The 25,514-nt window shown below is 39.4% G+C and overlaps 3 protein-coding genes across 3 annotated transcripts; all 3 read right to left on the reverse strand.

Annotated features, from left to right (window-relative positions):
• Positions 1-5,015: 5,015 nt before the first annotated feature.
• On the reverse strand, positions 5,016-8,833 carry LOC120286346. Its single transcript, XM_039314571.1, has 5 exons — positions 8,135-8,833; positions 7,198-7,256; positions 6,949-7,077; positions 5,427-5,562; positions 5,016-5,276 (listed from the first exon to the last, which is right to left on the reverse strand). The coding sequence occupies exons 1-5, from the start codon at positions 8,831-8,833 to the stop codon at positions 5,016-5,018; spliced, it is 1,284 nt and encodes a 427-aa protein (XP_039170505.1).
• A 1,243-nt stretch (positions 8,834-10,076) lies between these two features.
• On the reverse strand, positions 10,077-14,306 carry LOC104449719. Its single transcript, XM_010063960.3, has 5 exons — positions 13,315-14,306; positions 12,514-12,572; positions 12,265-12,393; positions 10,949-11,084; positions 10,077-10,798 (listed from the first exon to the last, which is right to left on the reverse strand). The coding sequence occupies exons 1-5, from the start codon at positions 14,011-14,013 to the stop codon at positions 10,454-10,456; spliced, it is 1,368 nt and encodes a 455-aa protein (XP_010062262.2). The 5' UTR covers positions 14,014-14,306; the 3' UTR covers positions 10,077-10,453.
• Positions 14,307-18,185: 3,879 nt separating this feature from the next.
• Positions 18,186-22,279, reverse strand: LOC104451997. The gene is made up of 5 exons (XM_010066539.3): positions 21,527-22,279; positions 20,649-20,707; positions 20,396-20,524; positions 19,008-19,143; positions 18,186-18,859 (listed from the first exon to the last, which is right to left on the reverse strand). Exons 1-5 carry the CDS (start codon positions 22,277-22,279, stop codon positions 18,515-18,517), a joined length of 1,422 nt encoding a protein of 473 aa, XP_010064841.2. The 3' UTR covers positions 18,186-18,514.
• Between the last annotated feature and the right edge of the window lie 3,235 nt (positions 22,280-25,514).

The raw sequence follows: 25,514 nt of genomic DNA on the forward strand, positions 1-25,514 counted from the left end.
TACCTTTTACTTTTAGAAACCCTAACCTGTACAGGTTCGGTTCCGATTCCGGTGGGAACCCGAACCGGAACCGAGAACCGCCGGTTCCCAGAAAAAGGGAACCGGGAACCGGAACCGGAACCGGCCTCTTAAGAACCGGGAACCACGCTCACCCCTAAACACAGCAAAGGGACATCCACCAGAAGACTCGAACAGCAAAAAAGAGGGTTGTTGACGTGAAGATTTGAATGTCCAGGGCTGGTCTCCAATGTGACTCAGGTGCATGCAAGAGGCACTGGGACTCGTGGGAACCTGAAAATAAAAGCACAAAAGATCGCCGACTCGGTGGGGTAGCATTCACCAGTGGAGAATCGACGGGTCAGGGAGCAACTGTGCCAGCGCACAGCAATAACGAAATCAAAGCAGCAGCGTGGTCAAGCACAGTAGCTCAAACACAATTGACTTCTCAAGTGGCACGCGTGCAAGGAGCAGCTTGGTCGTCGTTGATGGCTCAGTAGGGCAGCAACACGATGCGGCAATGTCAGTGACAGAGGCACGGCCACAAGTCTAGCCGTGGAGTGGGCGCCTGTTTGGATGGTTGTCTCGGCCAAGAGCTGGTCAAGATTTCCTCTCTCTCACGTGTGTCTCTCTGGTATTCAGAATCCCCCCATTTTTGTCTGTGAAAGGTCCCTTTTATAGGGAGAGGGTTCGAACTCATCGAGAAAAAAAAAAAACTGCATATTTCGTTTCCTCCTCTGGACACTTGAAATCTTCCTTAATAGTCTTAAAATAGGAATATATTCACTAAATATATGACCTACGCCGACCAATCCTCTCTTTGTATCCTTTCTTCATGTAGAGATATCGAAAGAGACGATATTGCAGACATTCCTTCCTCGTGAACAATAAATATTGTCAAAAGGATATATTGCTAGAATAATGAGATCAAATATATGCCCCTATACGAGACATTATCCTTTCATCAAAATCCCTCCTGCCCCTTTTATCCTTTAGCGGAGATATTCGGTCAAATCTTTGGATGACTTGACCGGATTTTCTATGGCTAAACATATATTCTCTGGGGATGAGCCGTTCAAGTGTAGTGATGTTGCTCTTGCTTATTTTCTTTAGACAAGATATTTCTTTCATTCTCTCATATCGATATCAACATGATTCCCATTCATCGACTTGTCCGAACTCGCGGTCTCAATAAAACTCAAGGCCAATAAGTTAAGTCCATCTGTTATCGATCCAATGAAAATGTAGTAAAAATAAATAATATAAACTAAATAATGAATGCTTCTAAAACTATATGTTGCAATTTTAATTATATTTTTTCATGTAAAATTTTAGGTGTTAACAGCTGCCCCTCTTTGAAGGTGAGCTCGTAGAAGTTGCCTTCAAAGATAAATTGAACCTAAATTTTGGTCATGCATATGCATTGAACAAATATTTTTTATTTGAATTTTTTTATTCATATTATATTTTATTATATTTTCTTTTCAATTTCAAAAGAATTCGAATTTGGAATTCTATTCCATTCGAAAATTCTATGATTTTTGTTGGAAAATGAATTCTATTTTTAAAATGCAATTTATATGATACATGGAAATGCTAATGCAAATGATAAAGGAACATACTTGGAATAACTTACCTTCAAAGATGGTAAAGTAATTTAGGATAGCCGGTGTTACACGTCCAGGACCCATACCTTTCTACGGTCGCCCATAATAGTAATATGACTTTGTAAAGAGACTGTTTTCTTAAGACTCGTACCTTTCTACGGTCGCCCAGTATGGCAGTGTTTGGTTGTATTTAGGACTCATACCTTTCTACGGTTGCCTTGACGAAGAAATTGATTTTTCAGGACCCGTACCATTCTATAGTCGCCTGAATGGGGAAATAGATGTTGTCTAGAACCCGTATCATTCTACAACCTAAATGAGAATTCACTTTCTAGGACCCGTACCATTCTACGGTCGGCTGAATGGGGAAATAAATGTTGTCTAGGACCTGTACCATTCTACGGTTGCCTGAATGGAGAAATAGATGTTGTCTCAGACCCGTACCATTCTACAGTTGCCTTGACGAAAAAAATGATTTTCCAGGACTCGTACCTTTTTACGGTTGCCTGAATGTGGAAATTGCTTTTTCAGGACCTATACCTTTCTACGATATTAGAGCAATAAATGTTGTTTAGGACCCGTACCATTCTACAGTCGCCTAAACTAAGGTTTTGCTTGGCTAGGACTCGAACCTTTCTTCGGTCGCCTTAATCAGACTAAATTTGGAGAAAAATCTTTGGGGGGACAACTCAATTGAGTGTTGGTATACTTAAAAGGGAATACTTATGCAATGACAATTATTTAAGGTATGATAGAGATATACTTACTTGATAATATCCCTGCTCCTAGGGGATATGTCTCCTGTAAAGCCAAATTGATGAGGTTACTCTAGGCTACGAAAGCACACCATGTCGATGAAGGGGAACTCACGCCATGTCGATGAAACAGACTCTGGGCTACGAAAGCACGCCAAGTCAATAAAAGAAATTCGGGCTACGGAAGCATGCCAATTCGATAAAAGGGACTCTGGACTACAAAAACACACCAGGTCGGGAACTCCGGGCTACGAAAGCACACCAGGTCAAGAACTCCGGGCTACGGAAGCACGCTTTGGGTCTATTAAAGGGACTCTATGCTACGAAAGCACACCAAGTCAAGAACTTCGGGTTACGGAATGATGCCGGGTCTATTAAAGGGACATCTGGCTACAAAAGCATACCGAGTCAATGAAAAGAGACATTGGGCTACAAAAGCACGCCCGGATCAATAAAGATGGACATCGGGCTATAAAAGCACACCGAGTTAATAAAAAGGACACCAGGCTACTGAAGCACGCCGAGTCAAGAACTCCGAGCTACGAAAGCACTTCGGGTCAGTGAAAAGGGCTTCAAGGAGCAACTTGAACATCAAGTATTACTCGGTCTTCAAGGAAATATTACCTGTCAAACATGATTAGAGCAAAAACTGATATGCATTCATTAAAGAGGTAGACAATCTGAGCTACTCTAGAATGCGCATTTCAAAGTTCAGTAGGTTTTCATCAATTCAATCAAAGTTTATGCATAATGACTTTACCATATTGCATCACCCAAATTTCCACAGAAGAGAATTGTCATTCAAGACAATGGCATGAATTTCTTTAGAATACTAAGTGAGACACTTTCAGTTAGAAAGGACTTTCACTCACTCTCATTCGGAAGAGCTATTTTAGGAGAATGACTCAATCTCACTATCATCATATTGACAAGAGTTCGAGTATTCTCGCAAGCGGTACGACCTTACCAATTGGAGAGGTCTTTAATAGGGACGTAATGTGGGCTCGATCAACGGCTTAATAAAAGGACTATTTGATTCAAGGCTATTGAAAGAACAATTCCGCAATCATCTTTAAGTTTACAAGTTAAGAACCCTACAAAATAAGAAATGAATAATCTTGCTTGCACTTCTTCAAGCGATACTTAAAACATATGAACTCTCATGTTAATTCAAGTGCCATAATCTGAAGAGACTTTGTAAGGCACGAAACATAGGCTGGGTTCGTGGGTTGAGAAACAAAAGATTGTTAGGCTCAAAAGTGTTTAGGGGTTAGAGTTGGTGATTATCTTGACATCTCCAACAATTTTCTTTTCCACTGTTGAAGATCTTCTTCATATCAAAACTCCATTGATTTGCAACAGCATTTGAGTTTTTTTATTTTAGTATTGCCTTGTTGGGGATATGACTCACTACATCAAATGTTTGATTTTTATCTTTGAGCATTGGCCTTACTTTTACCAAGCACACTGCTTTTTCATGCCTCTAGTTTTCATTCATTTTTTTCACTTCTTTTTCATGGGCATTAGCCTTACTTTTACAAGACACGCTGTTTTTTTATGCCTCCTTAGTTCTATTTTTATTTCAATTCTTGCACATAATGCATGCGTCAAGCAATGACACTCGAACTTTTAAGGGTTTTCATATGCCTTTTGCCTTGCCCTAGTGTGGGAATGATCACCAACTGGGTTTAAAGAAATGAAATTGCAGGCTCAAGTGGGCTATGCAAAGGATATAACTGTATAGGATAGAGAAAGAAATTATCTTCATCATCCTAAGGCACTTAAATTACCACATGAATTCAATGTAATAACACGACTTGAAGATTGATGCAAGTGAAAGCATGAAAATTTCTTTCTATTTTCTCACCTCATGATGCCATCTTACCTCTCATTTGCCCCGATGTGGGGTGGTTCTTGACAGGGATAATTTGAAAAGACTTTTCATAAGTGTATGGAGCTCAAAGGAGTAAAGCAATGGATCACCTGTAGTGTTTGGGATAGAGAAATAAATTGCCCCTCATCATTTTGGTCATTGTATCTTTTGCGAGAGAACTCTTTACCTTATGGATATGAAACTTTCTACACCCATCTCTGGGGACGAGCCATTCAAGTGTAGTGATGTTGCTCCTATTTATTTTCTTTAGACAAGATATTTCTTTCATTCTCTCATATCGATATCAACATGATTCCCATTCATCGACTTGTCCGAACTCGCGGTCTCAATAAAACTCAAGGCCAATAAGTTAAGCCCATCTATTATCGGTCCAATGAAAATGCAGTAAAAATAAATAATATAAACTAAATAATGAATGCTTCGAAAACTATATGTTGCAATTTTAATTCTATTTTTTTTATGCAAAAATTTAGGTGTCAACAAAAACGCAATGAAAATGAAGTAACAATGACAAGAGGCCGACTAGCAGTATAAGAATCATATCACGAGCTGCACCAGGATTCTGCAGAATCCTATTCCTAGCAAAAGAACGAGTAAATAAGCGCCATAAAAATAAAAAGCTTAGATCCAATGAAGAACATGCCCCGGAAAATGAAGTCCAGAGAAGAGGAATGTGTGAAGTGTTACGTTGGATTATTTGTTTCTTTCTCAAGACAGCTTCCCTGATTTATCTCTGTTCATGAGCTTCTTGATGACTTCATCCTAATTGGTCCTCACATCACGAGGCCTGGCTTTGTCATCCAGGACGATGTCAGCAGACTTTTCTTCCTGTGAAGGCTGTGACCGATCTTGAGGATTTGAATCCGGGCTTTCCTCATCTTGAGAGGTCACAGCATGGCGAATGTTTAAGCTCACTGCTCTTTCCAGTGCATCTTTGTGCTCCTTCTCTATTGACCTCAACCTCTCGAACTTTTGTATGTTTGGAGCAGTTGTTACGGTCTCAGCACTGCTCTCCCTCATTATCTGTCAGTCAATTTGAGTTGATCTATCATCTCAACATGCTACATAACTACGTACATTCGTTGAACAATCAATGAACAACATATATAGATAGATTTGGGCTAATTTAGGAATCACAGTGAACCAAAGGAATACCAAGTCAACCTCACTTACTTGCAAAGCCTTTTCTGCTTCTCTTTCTATCCAGATAATTCCATGATCAGATGTGGCATTACAAGATAAGACGATATGCTCGAATCTCCCATCAACCGGAATAGCAGTTCTTACTTCTGGAGGATACCTCCCACATCTGCACATACAGAGAAGTGAAAAGCTTGGGTAAGACATTCGAGTAAAAGTTTTGCTTCTTAAAAACAGAACCATTTTTCCATTCCATTATTCTTTTTTTTTCTCCTAAGACTGCTAAAAAGATAAATAAATAAATAAGAACTACTCTCACTTTCCACAAACAAAATGAGAGGAAGTCAATCAAATTCCTGCAATAAAAGAATTGCTTTAAAAAAAAATGCAAGTAAGACTGCGAAAAGATATGGAAATATGATGGAAACACCTAATGACAATCAAAAAAAGAAAGCAACGACATACTTTGAATTTGTTTGAGATGCAAAGTGAAAAAATGGTTTTTCAAACTCCAGGTATGTAATAACCACTGGGATTCGCCCCAGTGGCCACCCTTCCAACATGGAAGGGGGAGGTGAGGGGTTCAAATCCCCACCTTCTCAGGAGGGGATGGAGTGGGGACGAGTAAGTTTCAGGAGTGGGTTTCAACTCCCACGCCCTGCAAGAGACAGGGCAAAAGTCTGAGAGTGAGTATAGAGTAGGTATAGAGTAGGACTGACCAAAAAAAAAAAAACTCCAGGTATGTAATGGATCAGCTCCTTAAATGCTTAGATTTTACAGACAAGATGATACTTCCATCTCTTACTTGGTCGTCTAGCCCGCAGCAGCAGTTAAAAGATAATATTTGCACAAACAAGCTAGGAAACATATTAAAATTGAAAAAAATAAATTAATAACTTGCACTACATAATATAGACATAATTACAGATTCCATTCCCCCACATATCCCTAATCACTCTTCACTTCGTGAGATAAACATCTTTACTTTTGGTTGTCAGTGTAACGATCAGCAACATATTTACTAAGTTGAAGACATCCATAGATAAGAGAAATACAGATAAAGCCATATATAGAATGTGTGACAATGCTAACAATCTCATAGTAATAGGTCATTGGACATAAGGATATTCCTTAGTTTCCAACGGTTGTAAAGTCATTGCTAAGCATTTTTTAGTTTACAATAACAACATCAAATGTTAATTATAACATTCTCTAACAGCTGCATAATGTTCTTTTTACTTAAATTATCCAAAGTGGTAGTTGCTCCACAAGCTGTAGAATGCAAAGTGTGATCTGTAAAAACAAGGATACAAAGTGCGATAATCCTACACCATCGGGTGCAGATCTTAATTTCCCGAAATGTTTCCAAACAAAGAGATGCTGGTTAAAAAAAAAAAGCCCTTCACTGCATAAATTCTCTTAGTCTCTTATTCATCTTACTTTTGAGACCAAAAGCATGCTAGGATATTTCTGCAGCAGTCTAGCTAAAAAATCTCCAAAAGTTTTCTTATAATGCAATATATTAAAGCTTATAATGTCCCTACTGTGTTCATACCTGCAAAATTTTCTTTCAACAATATGATACATTCTTCCAGGTGCATAAAGTCTCCTTGGGTCTCTGAGCTTCCTACCCTCAGGTATAAAGGTGTCCCTCAGGCAGACTGCAAACAGTAAGCATGGCAAGCTGTCCAAAGCACCAAGGCCTGGATTAAGAAATGATGATGACAACTCGCTCCAAGAGGTCTTTAGGAGCACACAAAAGGAAAGAAAGTTGAGCCATAACATAAAACGTAATGCAACTCACCAGAAAATTGACTTGAAAATATCCTCCAAGGGGATAGAAGTTCGTGGTAAAAAATCATCCTGTACAAAAAAGATGATAACAGGATCATTTACCCAAAAAAAAAGCTCAGTAACTACAGGAGACCATTGCCTTTCTTCAGATGCCTATAGAGGAAAAGCACATTAACTGGCTTTGACATTCCTCTGATCTTAAAGGTCTCCTTCCTGTGCCAATTGCCTTTCTTCAAATGCCTATAGAGGAAAAGCACATTCACTGGCTTTGACATTTCTCTGATTTTAAAGGTCTCCTTCCTGTGTCAATTCCTTAAGGTAAAGCTGAATCCCACATCGTACTACTTAGGATGCGATAGAATATTTGTAGGGGGTCTATAGGAAATTCTTGAGAATTGAAATCAACAACCTACTTGTATCTAAAAAGAACAGACTGTTTACCTGCCACCTATGTAGTTGGGTTCGGGGATGACCAGAGCCACTAGACAACGAAAAAACATATCACTTTATTAGCTCCTGAGTTTTCTCAAGGGACTCATCGCTGCGTTCTAGTTTAGGCTGAAAATACCACTGAGTTGCCAGAAAAATCGACTACGCTGTCTATTCACGAAGATATAAACAAGAGCTTTTTAACTTGCAAATCCTAATATTATTGCTATTTCTCATGATACCCAAAGTTAGAGTTGGACCACCAGAAACTGCATCCTCAAATAAAAGAGTGAACAACAACAACAACAACAACAGAACTCCAGAATGAATTGGCTAAAGACATAACAGCAAGAGCCACCTAAATTCAACAGCCGAACTGAGTCAGAGCTTTTGACCAAAAACAAAGAACTGAGTCAGAGCTACACCGCTAAGTGAAGTTTCCAACAGTTCAAGAAACATTAGCTTATTGCAGAGTCAACCGAAAACCAAGCCATTAGAAGTTTGAACCATCCAATTACCTGCAAGATTATAGAGTGAATCACGTCAGCATACTTCACCGCCAAATTAAGCGAGATACACCTTGCCGGAGCCACCGCGTAACACCGCAGTTTACTCCGCGGAACTCCGCCCAGCTGATCCCCATGGTTCGCCACGATCACCGCCAAGAGCGAAGCCACGCCAGACCCAAGCGAGTGGCCCGCAAAAATGATGCGGTAATTTGACCCATTCTCGACCCACAGCCTCTTCAACGTCTCCGATTCCTCATCCAGCAGCCAAGTCGCCGACTTCATCAGCCCGCGGTGGACGTAACCCCCGTCGTACATCTGCATGCCGCGCCGATTGTCCAGCAGGAGCTCGTAGTCGCTCTCCTTGGCGAGGTTGAGGCCGCGGATCGCGAGGACAATCTCCCGGTGGTCATGGTCGACGTAGATGATGTAGGGCGGGGCATGGCCAAGGGTCTGCTCGTAGGTGACACGCTTGACGAGCCAGTCGGGGTTGAGGCGGTAGCCGCCGGAGGGCGGGAACTCAGGGTGGCGGATATCAGGATGGTAAACGGCGAGGATGAGGCGGCAGACGCGGGGGACTGGCTGGAACTCGTCGGGGGTGGCGGGGGGCCACGTGGCGCTGTCGTCGGAGCCGACGTAGGTGCAGCGCTTCCAGACCCACCGGGAGCAGCCCAGGATCGATACGCAGTCCAAGCCGCAGCAGAGCGTCATCGCAGGTCCAGGATATTCCTGGTTTGTTGATTTCCTTCAGTTGCTGTGATTGAAGAAGAAGAAGAAGAAGAAGAAGATGATGGTGAATGGTGCCGCTGTCTGCGAGTTTTGACGTAGGGGTAATGAGGGATGAAGGTGGCGATGGTTGTGGTTGTGGGCGTCCAGGAAATGAATAGATTGCATCTCTTCGTGTTCAAGTGGAGTGGCAATGGTGCCTTCCTTGCTTCTTGAAACGAAGGTGCTTAGGGACTGTACAAAGGAATCAGGAGTCGCCTGAAACTGAACCAGACCAGTCGGAACTGGCAGTCATCATAGGATCGGTCTAGTTTCCAATTTCAATTTAATAGAATCGTTGAGTATCGATTTGATTCCCGATTGCCCTCCCACCCGGATTAGACCGGTGTATACAAATATATACTTTTAAAAAATTACAACTCAATTACTTAATTATTTTGTAGTTTTTATTTTTAGTATTGGATACTATTAACTAATTTTATTTCTCGGATGTATAATAGGATTAATCCCTAATTTTTGTTCATTCTAATAATTCATGAGGTAAGTTCACTGGAAGTCTTAAAATTTATTACGAAAGTGTAATTAAGTCCTAAAAACTTATCACGAAAGTGCAATTAAATTTTAAATTTTTCAAAAGATACAATCAAGTCATAAAACGTGTTATGAAGTGTAATCGAGTTCTGGAATTTTCAAAATGTGCTATCAATGGAAGTAATTGATTTAATCAATTTAACAAGTTTTATAATTCGATTGCACTTTTTGAAGGTTTTAGAATTTTATTGCACATTTTGAAAGTCTTAAGACTAAATTACACTTTATTGATGAGTTTTAAAACTTCCAATGCAATTATATCATAATTTATTTACTTACTTTCTCAATTAAAATAAAATAAAAAACACAAAAAAAAAGATGAGCAGACTGATTGGAGAATATTGTAGCGCTCTATTATCATAATATGATACGAAATTAAGAGGCAATAGCTTGTTTTAAGAGCATAATTAAGGTCTCTCCATCCCCATGATTAAATCAAGTTGACGTCGAAAAAAAATGGATCAAACTATTAAAGGCTTTCGTGGAGGTAGAGACTAAAACGGTAAGAGAAAATTACAATTTTGTAGTTCATGGATGAGAAATGCTAATAAACACTAAGAAAATGTACTAAGTTTCATTCAACAAACGATGTGAAAAGTGAACATTGATGACCAAAATGAATCGTAGGAGCTCACCCTTTAAGTAACTAGACAAAACACATCATACGTGAAGATGAATTTTAATGATGAACCAGGCACCATTCCTCCAGCACCACTCCTCTAAGATATTACAACCATCTAAAATATGGTAAATGAGTTCACCTTATCCGTCACAGAGGATTCACTCTCTATAGAATGCCATACAGTGAGAAAAATGCAACCAAAAAGAAGTAATATAATGACAAGAGGCCGGATAGCCGTAAAAGAATCAGCGAAAATGTAGGGTCACAAGCTGCGCCGGGATTCTGCAGAATCCTTTCCTGGCAGAACGAGTAAATATGCACCATAGAAATAAAATGGATAGATCCAGTGAAGAACAGGCCCTGGAAAACAAAGTCCGGAGAAGAGGAAAGCGTTATGTTGGGTCATTTGTTTCTCTATTAAGATGTAGCTTCCCTGATTCATTTCTCTTCATGAGCTTTTTGACGACTTTGTCCCATTTGGTCCTCGGATCACGAGGCCTGGCTTTGTCATTCAGGACAACATCAGCAGACTTTTCTTCCTGTGAAGGCCGTGATTCTTCATCTTGACAATTTGAATCCGGATTTTCCTCATCTCGAGAGGTCACAGCATGGGGAATGTTCAAGCTCACTGCTCTTTCCAGTGCATCTTTGTGCTCCTTCTCTATTGACCTCAACCTCTCGATCTTCTGTATGTTTGGAGCAGTTGTTACGATCTCAGCACTGCTTTCCCTCATTATCTGTCAGTCAATTTGAGTTGATCTATCATCTCAACATGCTACATAATTACGTACACTCATTGAACAATCAATGAGCAACGTATACATATAGATTCAGGTTAATTTAGGAATTGCAGTGAACCAAAGGAATACCAAGTCAGCCTCACTTACTTGCAAAGCCTTTTCTGCTTCTCTTTCTATCCAGATAATTCCATGATCAGATGTGGCATTACAAGATAAGATGATATGCTCGAATCTCCCATCAACCGGAATAGCAGTTCTTACTTCTGGAGGATACCTCCCACATCTGCACATACAGAGAAGTGAAAAGCTTGGGTAACACATTTGAGTATAAGTTTTGCTTCTTAAAAACAGAACCATTTTTCCATTCCATTATTCTTTTTTTTTTCTCCTAAGACTGCTAAAAAGATAAATAAATAAATAAGAACTACTCTCACTTTCCACAAACAAAATGAGAGGAAGTCAATCAAATTCCTGCAATAAAAGAATTGCTTTAAAAAAAAAAAAAAAAGAAATGCAAGTAAGACTGCGAAAAGATATGGAAATATGACGAAAACACCTAATGACAATCAAAAAAAGAAAGCAATGACATACTTTGAATTTGCTTGAGATGCAAAGTGAAAAAATGGTTTTTCAAACTCCAGGAATGTAATGGATTACAAATCAATACTTCCGCTCCTTAAATGCTTAGATTTACAGACAAGATGATACTGCCATTTCTTAATTGGTTGTCTAGCCCGCAGCAGCAGTTAAAAGATAATATTTGCACAAACAAGCTGGGAAACATATTAAAATTGAGAAAAAGAAATTAATAACTTGCACCACGAAATATAGACATAATTACAGATCCCATTCCCCTGTAATTCCTAATCACTCCTCACATCGTGAGACAAACATCTTTACTTTTGGTTGTCAGTGTAACGATCAGCAACACATTTACTGAGTTGAAGACATCCATAGATAAGAGATATACAGATAGAGCCATTTATAGAATGTGTAACAATGCTAACAATCTCATAGTAATGGTCCTTGGACATAAGGATATTCCTTAGTTTCCAACTGTTGTAAAGTCATTGCTAAGCATTTTTTAGTTTACAATAACAACATCAAATGTTAATTATAACATTCTCTAACAGCTGCATAATGTTTTTTTACTTAGATTATCCAAAGTGGTAGTTGCTCCACAAGCTGTAGAATGCAAAGTGTGATCCATAAAAACAAGGAAGGTGTGATAATCCTACACCATGGGGTGCAGATCTTAATTTCCCAAAATGTTTCCAAGCAAAGAGATGCTGGTTAAAGAAAGCAACCCTTCACTGCATAAATTCTCTGAGTCCCTTATTCAGCTTACTTTTGAGACCAAAAGCATGCTAAGACATTTCTGCAGCAGTCTAGCTAAAAAATCTCCAAAAGTTTTCTCATAATGCAATATATTAAAGCTTATAATGTCCCTACCGTGTTCATACCTGCAAAATTTTCTTTCAACAATATGATACATTCTTCCAGGTGCATAAAGTCTCCTTGGGTCTCTGAGTTTCCTACCCTCAGGGATAAAGGTTTCCCTCAGGCAGACCTCAAACAGTAAGCATGGCAAGCTGTCCAAAGCACCAAGGCCTGGATTAAGAAATGATGATGACAACTCGCTCCAAGAGGTCTTTAGGAGCACACAGAAGGAAAGAAAGTTGAGCCATAATATAAAACGTAATGCAACTCACCAGAAAATTGAATTGAAAATATCCTCCAAGGGGATAGGAGTTCGTGGTAAAAAATCATCCTGGACAAAAGGATGATAACAGGATCATTTACCCAAAAAGAAGCTCAGTAACTACAGGAGACCATTGCGTTTCTTCAAATGCCTATATAGGAAAAGCACATTAACTGGCTTTGACATTCCTCTGATTTTAAAGGTCTCCTTCCTGTGTCAATTCCTTAAGGTAAAGCTGAATCCCACATCGTACTACTTAGGATGCGATAGAATATTTGTGCCTAAAAAGAACAGACTGTTTACCTACCACCTATGTAGTTGGGTTCGGGGATGACCAGAGCCACCAGACAACGAAAAAACCCATCACTTTATTAGCTCCTGAGTTTTCTCAAGGGACTCATCGCCGCGTTCTACTTTAGGCTGAAAATACCACTGAGTTGCCAGAAAAACCACCTAGGCCCTCTATTCACAAAGATATAAACAAGAGCTTTTTAATTTACAAATCCTAATGTTATTACCATTTCTCATGATACCCAAAGTTAGAGTTGGACCACCAGAAACAGAATCCTCAAATAGAAGAGTGAACAACAACAACAACAACAACAACAACAGAACTCCAGAATGAATTGGCTAAAGACATAACAGCAAGAACCACCTAAAGTCAACAGCCGAACTGAGTCAGAGCTTTTGACTACCCAAAAAAGAAAAAAAAACCTGAGTCAGAGCTACGCCGCTAAGTGAAGTTTCCAGCAGTTCAAGAAACATCAGCTTATTGCACAGTCAACCGAAGTAGTTTGAACCATCCAATTACCTGCAAGATTATAGAGCGAATCACGTCAGCATACTTCACCGCCAGATTAAGCGACATACACCTCGCCGGAGCCACCGCGTAACACCGCACTTGACTCCGCGGAACTCCGCCCAGCTGATCCCCATGGTTCACCACGATCACCGCCAAGATCGAAGCCACGCCGGACCCGAGCGAGTGGCCCGCAAAAACAAGGTCGTAATTCGACCCGTTCTCGATCCACAGCCTCTTCAACGTCTCCGATTCCTCATCCAGCAGCCAAATCGCCGACTTCCAAAGCCCGTGGTGGACGTAACCTCCGTCGTACATCTGCATGCCAAGCTGATTGTCCAGCAGGAGCTCGTAGTCGCTCTCCTTGGCGAGGTTGAGGCCGCGGATCGCGACGACAATCTCGCGGTGGTCGTGGTCGACGTAGATGATGTAGGGCGGGGCGTGGCCGAGGGTCTGCTCGTAGGTGACGCGCTTGACGAGCCAGTCAGGGTTGAGGCGGTAGCCGCCGGAGGGTGGGAACTTGGGGTGGCGGAGATCGGGCTCATAGACGGCTAGGATGAGGCGGCAGACGCGGGGAACGAGCTCGAACTCATCGGGGTTGGCGGGGGGCCACGTGGCACTGTCATCGGAGCCGACGTAGGTGCAGCGCTTCCAGACCCACCGGGAGCAGACCAGGATCGCCACGCACCCCACGCCGCAGGAGACCGACATGGCAGGTCCAGGATATTCCTGGTTTGTTGATTTCTTTCAGTTGCTGTGATTGAAGAAGAAGAAGAAGAAGAAGAAGATGGTGCCGCTGTCTACGAATTTTGACGTCAGGGTAATGAGGGATGAAGGTGGCGGTCGCTGTGGGCGTCGAGGAAATGAATAGATGCATCTCTTCATGTTCAAGTGGAGTGGCAATGGTGCCTTCCTTGCTTCTTGAAACGAAGGTGGTGGGGACTGTACAAAGGAATCAGGAGTCACCTGGAGCTGAACCAGACCAGTCGGAATTGGCAGTTCCATAGGATTGATCTAGTTCCCAATTTCAATTTAATAGATCAAACTATTAAAGGCTTTCGTGGAGGTTAGGAATTCTATATAGAGACTAAAACGCTAAGAGGACTACCTCATGACCTTCAAAAAAATTAAATTTCTAATTAACGAGTATTACCCATTTTTTCCGCCCTATAGTTTTTAATCCTTAATCAAAATCAATTGCTTGAATTGACTGAGCAAGCTTTCATTCTACATAGAAATTAGGTTAATCACAATATTAATTGATGAATGCAGTTTTGTAAGGACTAGAGATCGGTTCCATGAATCCATTCGGGAACTAGACCAAACCAACAGTCTAGTTTTTGAACTAGTCTGGTTCCAAATGAATTTGTGGAATCAACGGGCAGTTCCGATTCCAATTTTTCAAAACCTGTTCTTAGTGGGCAGTAAAGGCGAGTATGGTTTCTGGGTAGAACCTAATACATAAATATTGAGCCAATGAGAACCTATAGGTTCCAGATTTTAAGGGACACCTGAGTGCCAAAAGCTGGCACAGATGGACACTTAAGTGCCAAAAATTACGAAAATGGCATTTAAGTGCCAAAATCGGAGCAAAATGAATTACTTAAGTGACAATCCAGCAAAATTTAACAAAAACGCTACGTGTCAATTTTTCGGCGAAGCGAATGCAAAACGGCGTCATTTTGGTGCTGACATGGTAAAAAATTTAAAATATATATATTAATTTTTTTTAAAATTTTGAATTTGTATTTTTAAATGTTTTAAATAAATTTAGTTTTAAATTAAATTTAATAAAGTTTTATATTATTTTTTTACCACGTTAGCACCAAAACGACGTCATTTTTGCATTGTCTAGCCATTGCACTTGCTTTGCCGAAAAATTAACACGTCAGTAATCCATTTCTCTTCAATTTTGACACTTAAGTGTTACTTTTGTAACTTTTTGTGTCAACTTTTGGTATCTGAAGCATACTTTTAGAGGTTCGACGGTTAGGTTATAGATTCTTAGTTGAAGGAACTTAGAACCTGAAATCTAGAACTTGGAACAAATTTTAATGTTTTTCTTTCTCTATGTCTTCGTGATATTCCATACCTTTTGATGATGAGTGTATAATCAAGAAGTACTAGTTTAAGTTTCCATTTTATAATTGAATCTTTTATTTTATTCATATTCATATTTTTCGTGTGTTTAAATATAAATTATGGTCAATGAATTGTAACAGTAGGTGGTAGTTATCAAAGGTTTTACTTCACTATAATCATTCAATTAATAATATATGTGAAATCTAGATATACCTTAGAACCAACCCTAAAGTTCCAAGTTCTGCGATATATAATGTAAGTTCCAAGTTTTAGAATATAATGGTAGGTTTCAGATCTGTTCCAATAGATACATTCCAAGTTTTAGGTAAAACCTATACAAAACTTAAAACCACTCACCTTTTGTGGATGGTTCATGATTTCAAGATGGAAATCACTCATTCAAACCATGCTTATCCCTAAAGGTGTTTGCTTTACTCAGTGCAGCGATGGTTGGCCCGGTGGGCTTCTTCTTCTCGAGTCAGCAACGATGCTAGAAAGAGAAACTTTTACAGAGGGAAGATCAAAATTTTCCATTACTGCTAAGATAATACAAAAAATATAAGGCATATATAGATCTCCCTTAATCACAACCATAGATCTCTGTTTAATCTAATGATAGAAATTCTATCTACTATCTACCAACTACTCATTAATTACAGAAAATTCTAGCTGAGTACAGATTTTCTTTATTAGCCCCAGAAATATTCTCGAGTGCACAAGCAAGGTTAACCCGGTCTTCTTGTCTCCGTCCTGCTTGCGTTGAAAATCTCTAGACCGTGATGAGTTCCTTGTCTCATGTCTTTCCAGTGTTTTCTGAGTGATGTGTTTAATGATGTAAAAGTTGGTCGCTTGATTGACTGTAATGTAACGGGGTGTAAAAGTGGACAAACAAGATGTTAGCCATTTGTGTTCGACGCGTAAGACGTGATTATGTCGTGTTCTTCTTTTTCTTTCTTTGTCGTAATCAGCAAGATAGATCGATGAGAGTACCGATCGGAAAGAGTGATCATTGGGGAGCACGACGGTGGCTGCCAGTGTCGCCACTGCTGTCATGGACGCCCCACCCCTACTGCAGCTCCTTGTGTACTCAAACACTAAGATCGCTTATATGGAGCTTTCTTTAAGTTTCGTTTGTTTCATGAAAAATAACTTTTAGAAAAATATTTTTTGAATTTTCCAGCGTTCATTAACAGAAAATAAATTAGTCAAGGAAAACGTTTTCCACTATTTAAAAAAACTCCTTCAAAAGTAGAAAAAATATTTTTCATTTTTCAGAAATGGAAAACATTTTCCATAACTTCTTCCACCTCCCTTTCTTTCACCAAACACATTTTCCTTTTATTTTTATACTTTTTTTAATCGAATTTTTAATCTTTTTCTTTTTATTTTTATTTCCTTTTCTTTTTCTTCTTCCTTGGCTAATCACCGGCCATGGCAGTGGTTGACAACTGCCCACAGGCAAGCTCAAGCCTCGCCCAAGGTCAAATTTGTCAAGGGCAAAGCTCGAGCTCGCCTGAATGTAGCTTGCGTCGGCCTCAAAGGAGCTCGGGTTTGCTTGGTTCAGCAAAGCTTGGGCTCACCTACTGCCTTAGCGGAGCCCAAGCTCGCCAACCTTAGAAGAGCTCTCCGCCTTGCTTGGTTCGGCGGAGCTCGGGTTCACCTGGATCGGGCAAGCCGTGAGCTCGTCGGGCTCAGCAAAGCTTAAGCTAACCTAGATTGGCCAAGCCTTGAGCTCGCCAATCCGCATCTTGGTCGATCGCCTAGCAAATTGAAATTTGATTTTTTTTTAAATATAATATAATTAAAAATTCAATTTTAAAAATATATAAATTGAAAATCATTTTTGTATTAAAAAATTAAAATTCGATTTTTTTGATAATTTTTCCTAGAAAATCAAATCGGATACCGAATAATAGAAAATATTTTCTACTTCATTTTCAAGTTTCAGTCGAACATAAAAAAATATCATCATTTTCTTGAAAAATGACTTTTTAGAAAATATTTTCTGGAAATGCGATATTTTCTGCGAAATAAACGGAGTCAGAAGTCTTTCCTATCTCGGTTTGAACATCTACATTTGGTAAGGCGGATGAAATAGAATTGATTTTGGGGATAATAACAGTAGAGTGTTCTTTTTGAACGTTGTATTAATTGTTCGATTTGGTACCTACTATTTAATTTCAAGATGTTAATTACCACATAATATGGTTTTTGCAACTCTTCAAGAGGGATGGTTAAGCAATTTGATATGCAAAATCTTTGAAAAAATGCGTAGCTGCTACCTTAGCGAGAGATTTGACAACGGTCGAGAGAGAAGAATAGGAAAGTAAATTTCGTGATCAAGCGTTAAGAGGTAAAGAACATATACAAGACTCACAATTTTTGACAGTTCAGCAAAATAGCATTCACCTCCATTCTAAGTTTTTTAACGTAGTTGATTTGCAACTGATTTACTTGATTGATTAAATGAAAGGCATGTAAGTGGCGTCATAATTCTTGAGATTAACCCAACCAAAGTACTCCATAGTCGCTCGGACGGAATCGAATATGGTGTAACCAATCAGGTTTACCTTATCTGAATTATACATCATAAGTGTCATAATGGAGTGATAAACTTTTGAGCTGAATTTAAAGAGTTAAAACTAAGGGGAGAAAATTACAATTTTGCAGGGACGAGAAATGCTAATATATACTAAGAAAGCACTAAGTTTTATTCAATAAACGGCGTGAAAAGTGATTATTGATGACTTAAATGAACCACTGGAGCTCACGCTTTAAGTAACTAAACAAAACACATCATATGTGAAAATGATTTTCAATGATGAACCAGGCACCATTCCTCCAGCACCACTCCTCTAAGGTATTGCAACCACCTAAAATATGGTAAATGAGTTCACCTTATCTGTCACAGACAATGCACCCTATATAGAATGCTATACAGTGAGAAAAAACGCGATGAAAAAGAAGTAACAATGATGGGGCCGAATAGCAGTATAAGAATCAGATCACGAGCTGCACCAGAATCCTGTTCCCAGCAAAAGAATCAGTAAATACGCACCATAAAAAGGATAGATCCAATGAAGAACATGCCCCAGAAAATGAAGTCCGAAGAAGAGGAATGCGCGCAGCGTTACGTTGGGTTATTTGTTTCTCTCTCAAGACATAGCTTCCCTGATCTATCTCTGTTCATGAGCTTCTTGATGACTTCATCCCGATTGGTCCTCGCATTGCGAGGCCTGGCTTTGTCATCCAGAACGATGTCAGCAGACTTTTCTTCCTGTGAAGGCTGTGACTCTTCGTCTTGGGGATTTGAATCTGGGTTTTCCTCATCCAGAGACATCGCGGCATGGGGAATGTCTAAGCTTACTGCTCTTTCCACTGCATCTTTGTGTTCCTTCTCTAGCGTCCTCAACCTATCGAACTTTTGTATGTTTGGAGCAGTGGTTACAGTCTCGGCACTCCTTTCCCTTATTCTCTGTCACGGTCAATTTGAGTTCATCTATCATCTCAACATGCTACCTATTTACATACACTCATTTAAGAATCAAAGAGCAACAAAAATTGATAGGTTCAGGGTAAATTAGGAATCGGTGTGAACCAAAGAAATACCAAGTCAGCCTTACTTGCAAAGCCTTCTCTGCTTCTCTTTCTATCCAGATAATTGCATGATCAGATGTGGCATTACAAGATAAGACGATATGCTCAAATCTCCCATCAACCGGAATAGCAGTTCTTACTTCCGGAGGATACCTCCCGCACCTGCACATACAGAGAAGTGAAAGACGTGGATTTGACATTCAAGTATAAGTTTTGCTTCTATAAAAAGACAAACAGAACCATTTTACCATTCCATTATTCTTCTTTTTCTCCTAGTACTGCTAAAAAGATTATAAAAAAAAAAAAAAAAAATAAAAAATAAAAAAACTACTTCCACGTTTCACAATCAAAATGAGAGGAAGTCAATCAATTCCTGCAATACAACAATTGCTTAGTGAAAAAGTAAAAGAAATGCAATCATTAAGATTGCAAAAGATACGGAAATATAATGAAAACACCTAAAGACAATCAAACAAATTCAATTCATTTGAGATGCAAGGTGAAAAAATGGTTTTTCAAACTCCATGTACGTAACAGCTTCCTAAATGCTCAGAATTTACAGACAAGATGATACTGTCGTTTCTTCCTTGGAGGTCTAGCCCAGCGGCAGCAGTTAAAAGAGAATATTTGCACAAGCAGGCTAGGAAAAATATTAAAATTTTAAAAAAAAAATTAATAATTTGCACCCCGTAATGTAAACATAATTACAGATCCCATTCCCTGGTATTTCCCTAATCACTCTTTACATCCTGAGACTAACGTCTTTGCTTTTGCTGGTTAGTGTAACAACTAGCAACATATTTTCAGAGTTGAAGATATCAATAGACAAGAGAAAAACAGATGAAGCCATACACAGAGCGTGAATGAGAGTGCTAACAATCTCATAGTAACAGGACCTTGGATACAAGTACATTCCTTGGTTTCCGACGGTTACAATGTCATTGCAGAGTATTTTCTAGTTTAAAGTAACAGCAACCAAAGTTAATTATAATATTCTCTAACAGCTGCATAATGTTTTTTAATTAGATAATCCAAAGTTGTTGTTGATGCACAAACTGTAGAATGTGAAGTCCGATTCTTGAAAACATGGATACAGAGTGTGATTATCCTACACTAAAGGATGCAGGAAACAATTTGAAGCAAAAAGATGCTGATTAAAAAAGCCCTTAACTAATAAATTATCTTAGTCCCTTATTCAGTTTAGTTTTGAGACCAAAAGCATGCTAAGATCTTTCTACTAAGTCTAGCTCAAAATCTAATAATGCAATATATTAAACCTTACAATGTCCTTACTGAGTTCATAGCTGCAGAATATTCTTTCAACAAGCATGCTAAGATCTTTCTACACCAAGTCTAGCTCAAAATCTAATAATGCAATATATTAAATTTTACAGTGTCCCTACTGTGTTGATACCTGCAGAATTTTCTTTCTACAATATGATACATTCTTCCAGGTGCATAAAGTCTCCTCGGGTCTCTGAGCTTCCTACCCTCAGGTATAAAAGTGTCCCTCAGGCAGACCCAATGCAGTAAGCATGGCAAGCTGTCCAAAGCACCAAGGCGTCGATTAAGAAATGACGATGACAACTCACTCCAAGAGGTCTTTAGGAACACACAAAAAGAAAGAAAGAGAGATGAGCCATGACATAAAATGTAATGCAACTCACCAGAAAATTGACGTGAAAATATCCTCCAAGGGAGTAGGAGTTCTTGGTAAAAAATCATCCTGGACAAACAAGATGACAGCAGGGTCACTTTGCCGAAAAAGAAACCTTGGTAACTACAGGAGACCATTGCCTTTCTTCAAACGCCTACAGAGGAAAAGCAGATGCAGTTGCTTAATGACATTCCCCCGATCTCCTTCCTATGTCAATTCCTTTAGGTAAACCCAAATCCCAACATCGTACTACTCAGGATGCGATAGAATATTGGCAGATGGTCATTAGGAAATTTTTGAGAATTGAGATCAACATCTTCCTAGTATCTAAAAAAAGAACGAACTGTTTACCTACTGCCTATTTAGTCGGGATCAAGATGAGCCAACATACAACAAACAAACACATCACTCTTATAGCTCCTGGGTTTTCTCAAGGGATTCATCACAGTGTTCTAGTTTAGGCTGAAATATGCTAGTGGGTTGCCAGAAAAATTGCCTAGGCACAACTTAGGCACAATAACGTCTATTCACGAAGATATATACATGTCCTTTTAACTTACAAAGCCTAATATGACTACCATTTCTCATGGTACAGAAAGTTAAGAGTTGGACCACCAGAAACTGCATCCTCGAATAAAAGAGTGAACAACAACAGAACCCCAGAATGAATTGGCTGAAGACATAACAGCAACAATCACCTAAAGTCAACAGCCGAACTGAGTCAGAGCTTTTGACCCCCAGAAAAAAAAGAAAAAAAAAGAAAAAGAACTGAGTCAGAGCTACACCGCTAAGTGAAGTGAAGTTTTCAACTGTTCAAGAAACATTGACTTGCTGCACAGTCAACCAAAAACCAAAGCTAAAAATTAGATATTTGACCAATCCAAGTACCTGCAAGATTATGGAGTGAATCACGTCAGCATACTTCACCGCCAAGTTAAGCGACATACACCTTGCTGGAGCCACTGCGTAACACCGCACTTTACTCCGCGGAACTCCGCCCAGCTGATCCCCATAGTTCGCCACGATCACTGCCAAGAGCGAAGCCACACCAGACCCAAGCGAGTGGCCCGCAAAAACTATGTTGTAGTTCGACCCATTCTCGACCCAAAGCCTCTTCAACGTCTCCGATTCCTCATTCAACAGCCAAGTCGCCGATTTCAACAGCCCGTGGTGGACGTAACCCCCGTCGAACATCTGCATGCCGAGCCGATTGTCCAGCAGGAGCTTGTAGTCGCTCTCCTTGGCGAGGTTGAGGCCGCGGATCGCGAGGACAATCTCGCAGTGGTCATGGTCTACGTAAATGATGTAGGGTGGGGCATGGCCGAGGGTCCGCTCGTAGGTGACGCGCTTGATGAGCCAGTCGGGGTTGAGGCTGTAGCCGCCGGAGGTGGGGAACTCAGGGTGGCGGATATCGGGACGGTAGACGGCAAGGATGAGGCGGCAGACGCGGGGGACGGGCTCGAACTCGTCGGGGGTGGCGGGGGCCCATGCGGCGCTGTCGTCGGAGCCGACGTTGGTGCAGCGCTTCCAGACCCACCGGGAGCAGCCCAGGATCACCAGGCAGTCCAGGGCCAGGCCACACACGCCGCATCGCAGGCAGTCCAGGCAGTCCACGCCGTCATCGCCGCAGGAGACTGACATGGTGCCGGCGTCTGAGAATCTCTAATATGTATTTTACCTGTGAGACACAGTACAAATGAGAGGGGAGGACAGCTTGTATATATCTTTTCAATCTAACAACGAAGGAACGACGAAACTTCTATCTTTCTCGGCCTTTGCAAGCATAATAATCTTTGAGTTATGAATTTTTGAAGGAATAAATTTCCTAATAATTTATAATTATTTATTATTTAATTTTTATAATAACATGTCACATAATCATTTCTTATCTTGTCATGTACCGACTTCTACATTAATTACAAGAATTCTTCAAATAGTGTACATTTCCCATGTAACTCGCCCTTCGAGTTCGAGATATTCTAGGATATTTCACCCTTTAAATGCTTTAATGCTTGCCTGGTCTTTCTTGATGATGCTCGATTTATTGGACGTTGAAAATCTCCGCATGGCGACGCCAATCTCTATCTTTCTAAGTGATGTGTATTAATGATTTATAGATCATTTCGGGCTTGCTTGATTGACCGTAACGTCACAGGATTTAAAAGTGGATCGTCTACGTTCGACGCATCAAACACACGAGGTTAAGCCGTGTTCTTCTTTTTCTTTCTTTATCGTAATGAACAATATAGACCGATGAGAGTAAGCATCGATTTGGGTGATTAGTGAGGAAGCACTGCAGTGGCTGCCGGCGGTGTCAGCTACCGCTATGGCCACTGCCCCCCCATCGCGGCTCCTCGTATATTCTTGAACATTGAGATTGCTCATCTTGAGTTCTTAAAAGACTTTCCTATTTGAACAGCTACATATGGTAGGATGGAATGAAATAGACTCGGAGAGGATGGAATGAAATGAAGTAATCCGAATGGTGCGCTAACACAGCAGTGGGTGTTGCACCCACCTTTGCTCCCCTAGGCACCAGAAGCTACTATGCCTGTCTACTTGGCAATAGCCAGAACCGAAGTCCCAACGTAGTGTATACATCCTCAGCACCGCGAGGTCCCATAATTCCCTGTCTATCTTTATCTTCTCGACAAAGAAGGAAGACGAGGGTAAAATTGTGGAGTCTTCCATCCTAGGGCGATTCTCCCGCCTATTTCTTCCCCTAAGAACATGCTCAAGTCCAAAATAGCTACATATGGTAGGATGGAATGAAATAGAATTGGAGAGCATGGAATGAAATGAAGTAATGGTTTCAATTTGGATAAATTATAAGACATAACGAAGAAATGGGAATTCTTTTGCTTGGTCGGCAATAAAATTGTATTGGAATCTTCAAATAAATTTGATTTGCATCTTACTGGCATTTATAATAATTGTGTATAGGGGAAAAAACGAGAAAAGCATTAAAAAAAGTCTTAAACTAATTGCATTGGTACCAATTGGGCAGCGCTATTTCCATCCCTATATGACTAAATCCACCCAATTTCTACCGAAAATATAAACTCTATTTTTTAATTGCAATTTAAATTGGTGATGTCAAATTTATTTACTTTCCTTTTTTAAGTTTTTGTAAATCTATGTAGGATCTACTTACCATAATTAAGAATTTCAATATGTAGGTTTTTTTTTTTTGGTAGATTTTCCTTGTATATTAAAGGTGCTATGTTTGTTTTTTTTTTTTTTTTTAATTGTTAGATATTACTTTCAAAAAAAAAAAAAAAATTTTGTCGAAAATAGAAATTTCCCAATCTAATTCCTTTTTCCTTTGTTGAATATTGGGAAAATTTCAAACAAAGCCTAATGTGCCTTCATTTTCCCAAATAATAGTCTAAAGTGGGCATTATTTTAAATAAGAGTTCGAAATGTCCTCATTTTTCAAATAAGAGCTTAGAGTTGAGCTTATTTTAAGGAAGGGCTTGAAAGGCTCATGTCGATTTAAAAAATGAGCTTGAATTCACTAGTTGTTGAGGCAATTTCACCTTTTATAATTTTTAATTTTTAATTTTTTTCTTTCATAAAAAACCAAAAAAAAACTTTTAAAAAAAAGGGAAAGCACAAGTTCGCACCTATGGTTGCTGCCCCATCGCCTATGGGGCAATGACAAAGACCAGCAAGGTCACCAATGCTTGGGCAAGGGCTCGCAACCCTCACGACTAAAGGCGAAGGGCCTTCACTAGAAGCAAGAGAGAGCAATGACCCTCTCCCAGATCTAGGTGAGGGTTGCCCACCTTTGCCTTGACCTGGGCCAACACCCCCAAACCTAGGGCAAGGTCTAAAGGTGCTGGGTGAGGGTCACCAAGCTTACGCGAGGGCCAGCGACCCTCGCCTAAATTTGGGAGAGGGTCACTACCCTTTCTTGCTTCTGACAAGGGCTTGTTGGCCCTAGCCTCTAGTTGACGAAGGCCTTCATCGCCACGCTATTAGCGATAACCTTATGTTTTTCCTTTTTTTAAATTGTTTTATAAAATTATTAATCCAATTTAATTTATATTTAACTTGTGTTTAGACAAAAATATTCCCAATCGGTCGGGAAAGTTAGACCCTTATTGGACAATCGTAACTATTTCAAGCTCTTTTTTAAGACTGATATGGCCCTTTAAAAATTTATTTGAAACAATAACTACTTCTTATTCTTACTTGAAAAAATGAGAGCACTTCAAGCCTTAATTTGAAATTTTCCCTTGAATATCTTTATGGATAAATTGCTAAGTAGATGAAATTTAATTGAATCAAAATATTGCACAAAGTAAGATTTTTTTTTTTTAAATGCTAGTGAAATATCATTATTTTGGATTGACAAAAATTAATATCATTTTAGAACTGTTGACAAAAAATATCAAAATACCTCATTATGCATAATGTTTTTGGTGATTTCTTATATATTCAACTAATGTATTACATACCCTGTATAAATGTATATCAGTAGTATGATAAGGAAAAAGAATAAATTCATTGATATTCTAAAAAATGAAAAAAAGTTTAATAAAAAGTTCACCAAGAAAGTGAGATTTTGAGATAAGAGAGACCACAAATAAATAAATTGTTATAGATCAATAACGAAGAGACTTTTTAGTTTTATACTTTGTCAAAGAATATCTTTTTTTGTTTTGCTATTAGTGATATAATTTTATACCGAGTATAAAACATTATAAGAATAGGTGAGAATGCACGTTTCTTTAATACGCTAAAAAGAATATGTGAAATGTTTAATTATGGAACCATCATGAATTCAAAAAGAAAAAATACAAAAAAGGAATGCAGCCATCACTTTAAACGGCAATTGAAAGATTAAGGATAATTTTGTCTTTTTAGTATA

Source organism: Eucalyptus grandis, chromosome 6, assembly GCF_016545825.1.
Source record: "Eucalyptus grandis isolate ANBG69807.140 chromosome 6, ASM1654582v1, whole genome shotgun sequence".
Taxonomy (NCBI): domain Eukaryota; kingdom Viridiplantae; phylum Streptophyta; class Magnoliopsida; order Myrtales; family Myrtaceae; genus Eucalyptus; species Eucalyptus grandis.

Coding starts and splice junctions, on each gene's coding strand:
- LOC120286346 (XM_039314571.1), bottom strand. CDS start 8,833: ATGACGCTCTGCTGCGGCTTGGACTGCGTATCGATCCTGGGCTGCTCC. Junction 5,563..6,948: donor GTTGAAAGAAAATTTTGCAG/GTATGAACACAG, acceptor CTGTATGTGCAG/ATGTGGGAGGTATCCTCCAG. Junction 5,277..5,426: donor AAGCAGAAAAGGCTTTGCAA/GTAAGTGAGGTT, acceptor ATTGACTGACAG/ATAATGAGGGAGAGCAGTGC.
- LOC104451997 (XM_010066539.3), bottom strand. CDS start 22,279: ATGTCAGTCTCCTGCGGCGATGACGGCGTGGACTGCCTGGACTGCCTG. Junction 20,708..21,526: donor TTCACTCCATAATCTTGCAG/GTACTTGGATTG, acceptor TTGTTTGTCCAG/GATGATTTTTTACCAAGAAC. Junction 18,860..19,007: donor AAGCAGAGAAGGCTTTGCAA/GTAAGGCTGACT, acceptor TGACCGTGACAG/AGAATAAGGGAAAGGAGTGC.
- LOC104449719 (XM_010063960.3), bottom strand. CDS start 14,013: ATGTCGGTCTCCTGCGGCGTGGGGTGCGTGGCGATCCTGGTCTGCTCC. Junction 12,573..13,314: donor TTCGCTCTATAATCTTGCAG/GTAATTGGATGG, acceptor CCTTTTGTCCAG/GATGATTTTTTACCACGAAC. Junction 10,799..10,948: donor AAGCAGAAAAGGCTTTGCAA/GTAAGTGAGGCT, acceptor ATTGACTGACAG/ATAATGAGGGAAAGCAGTGC.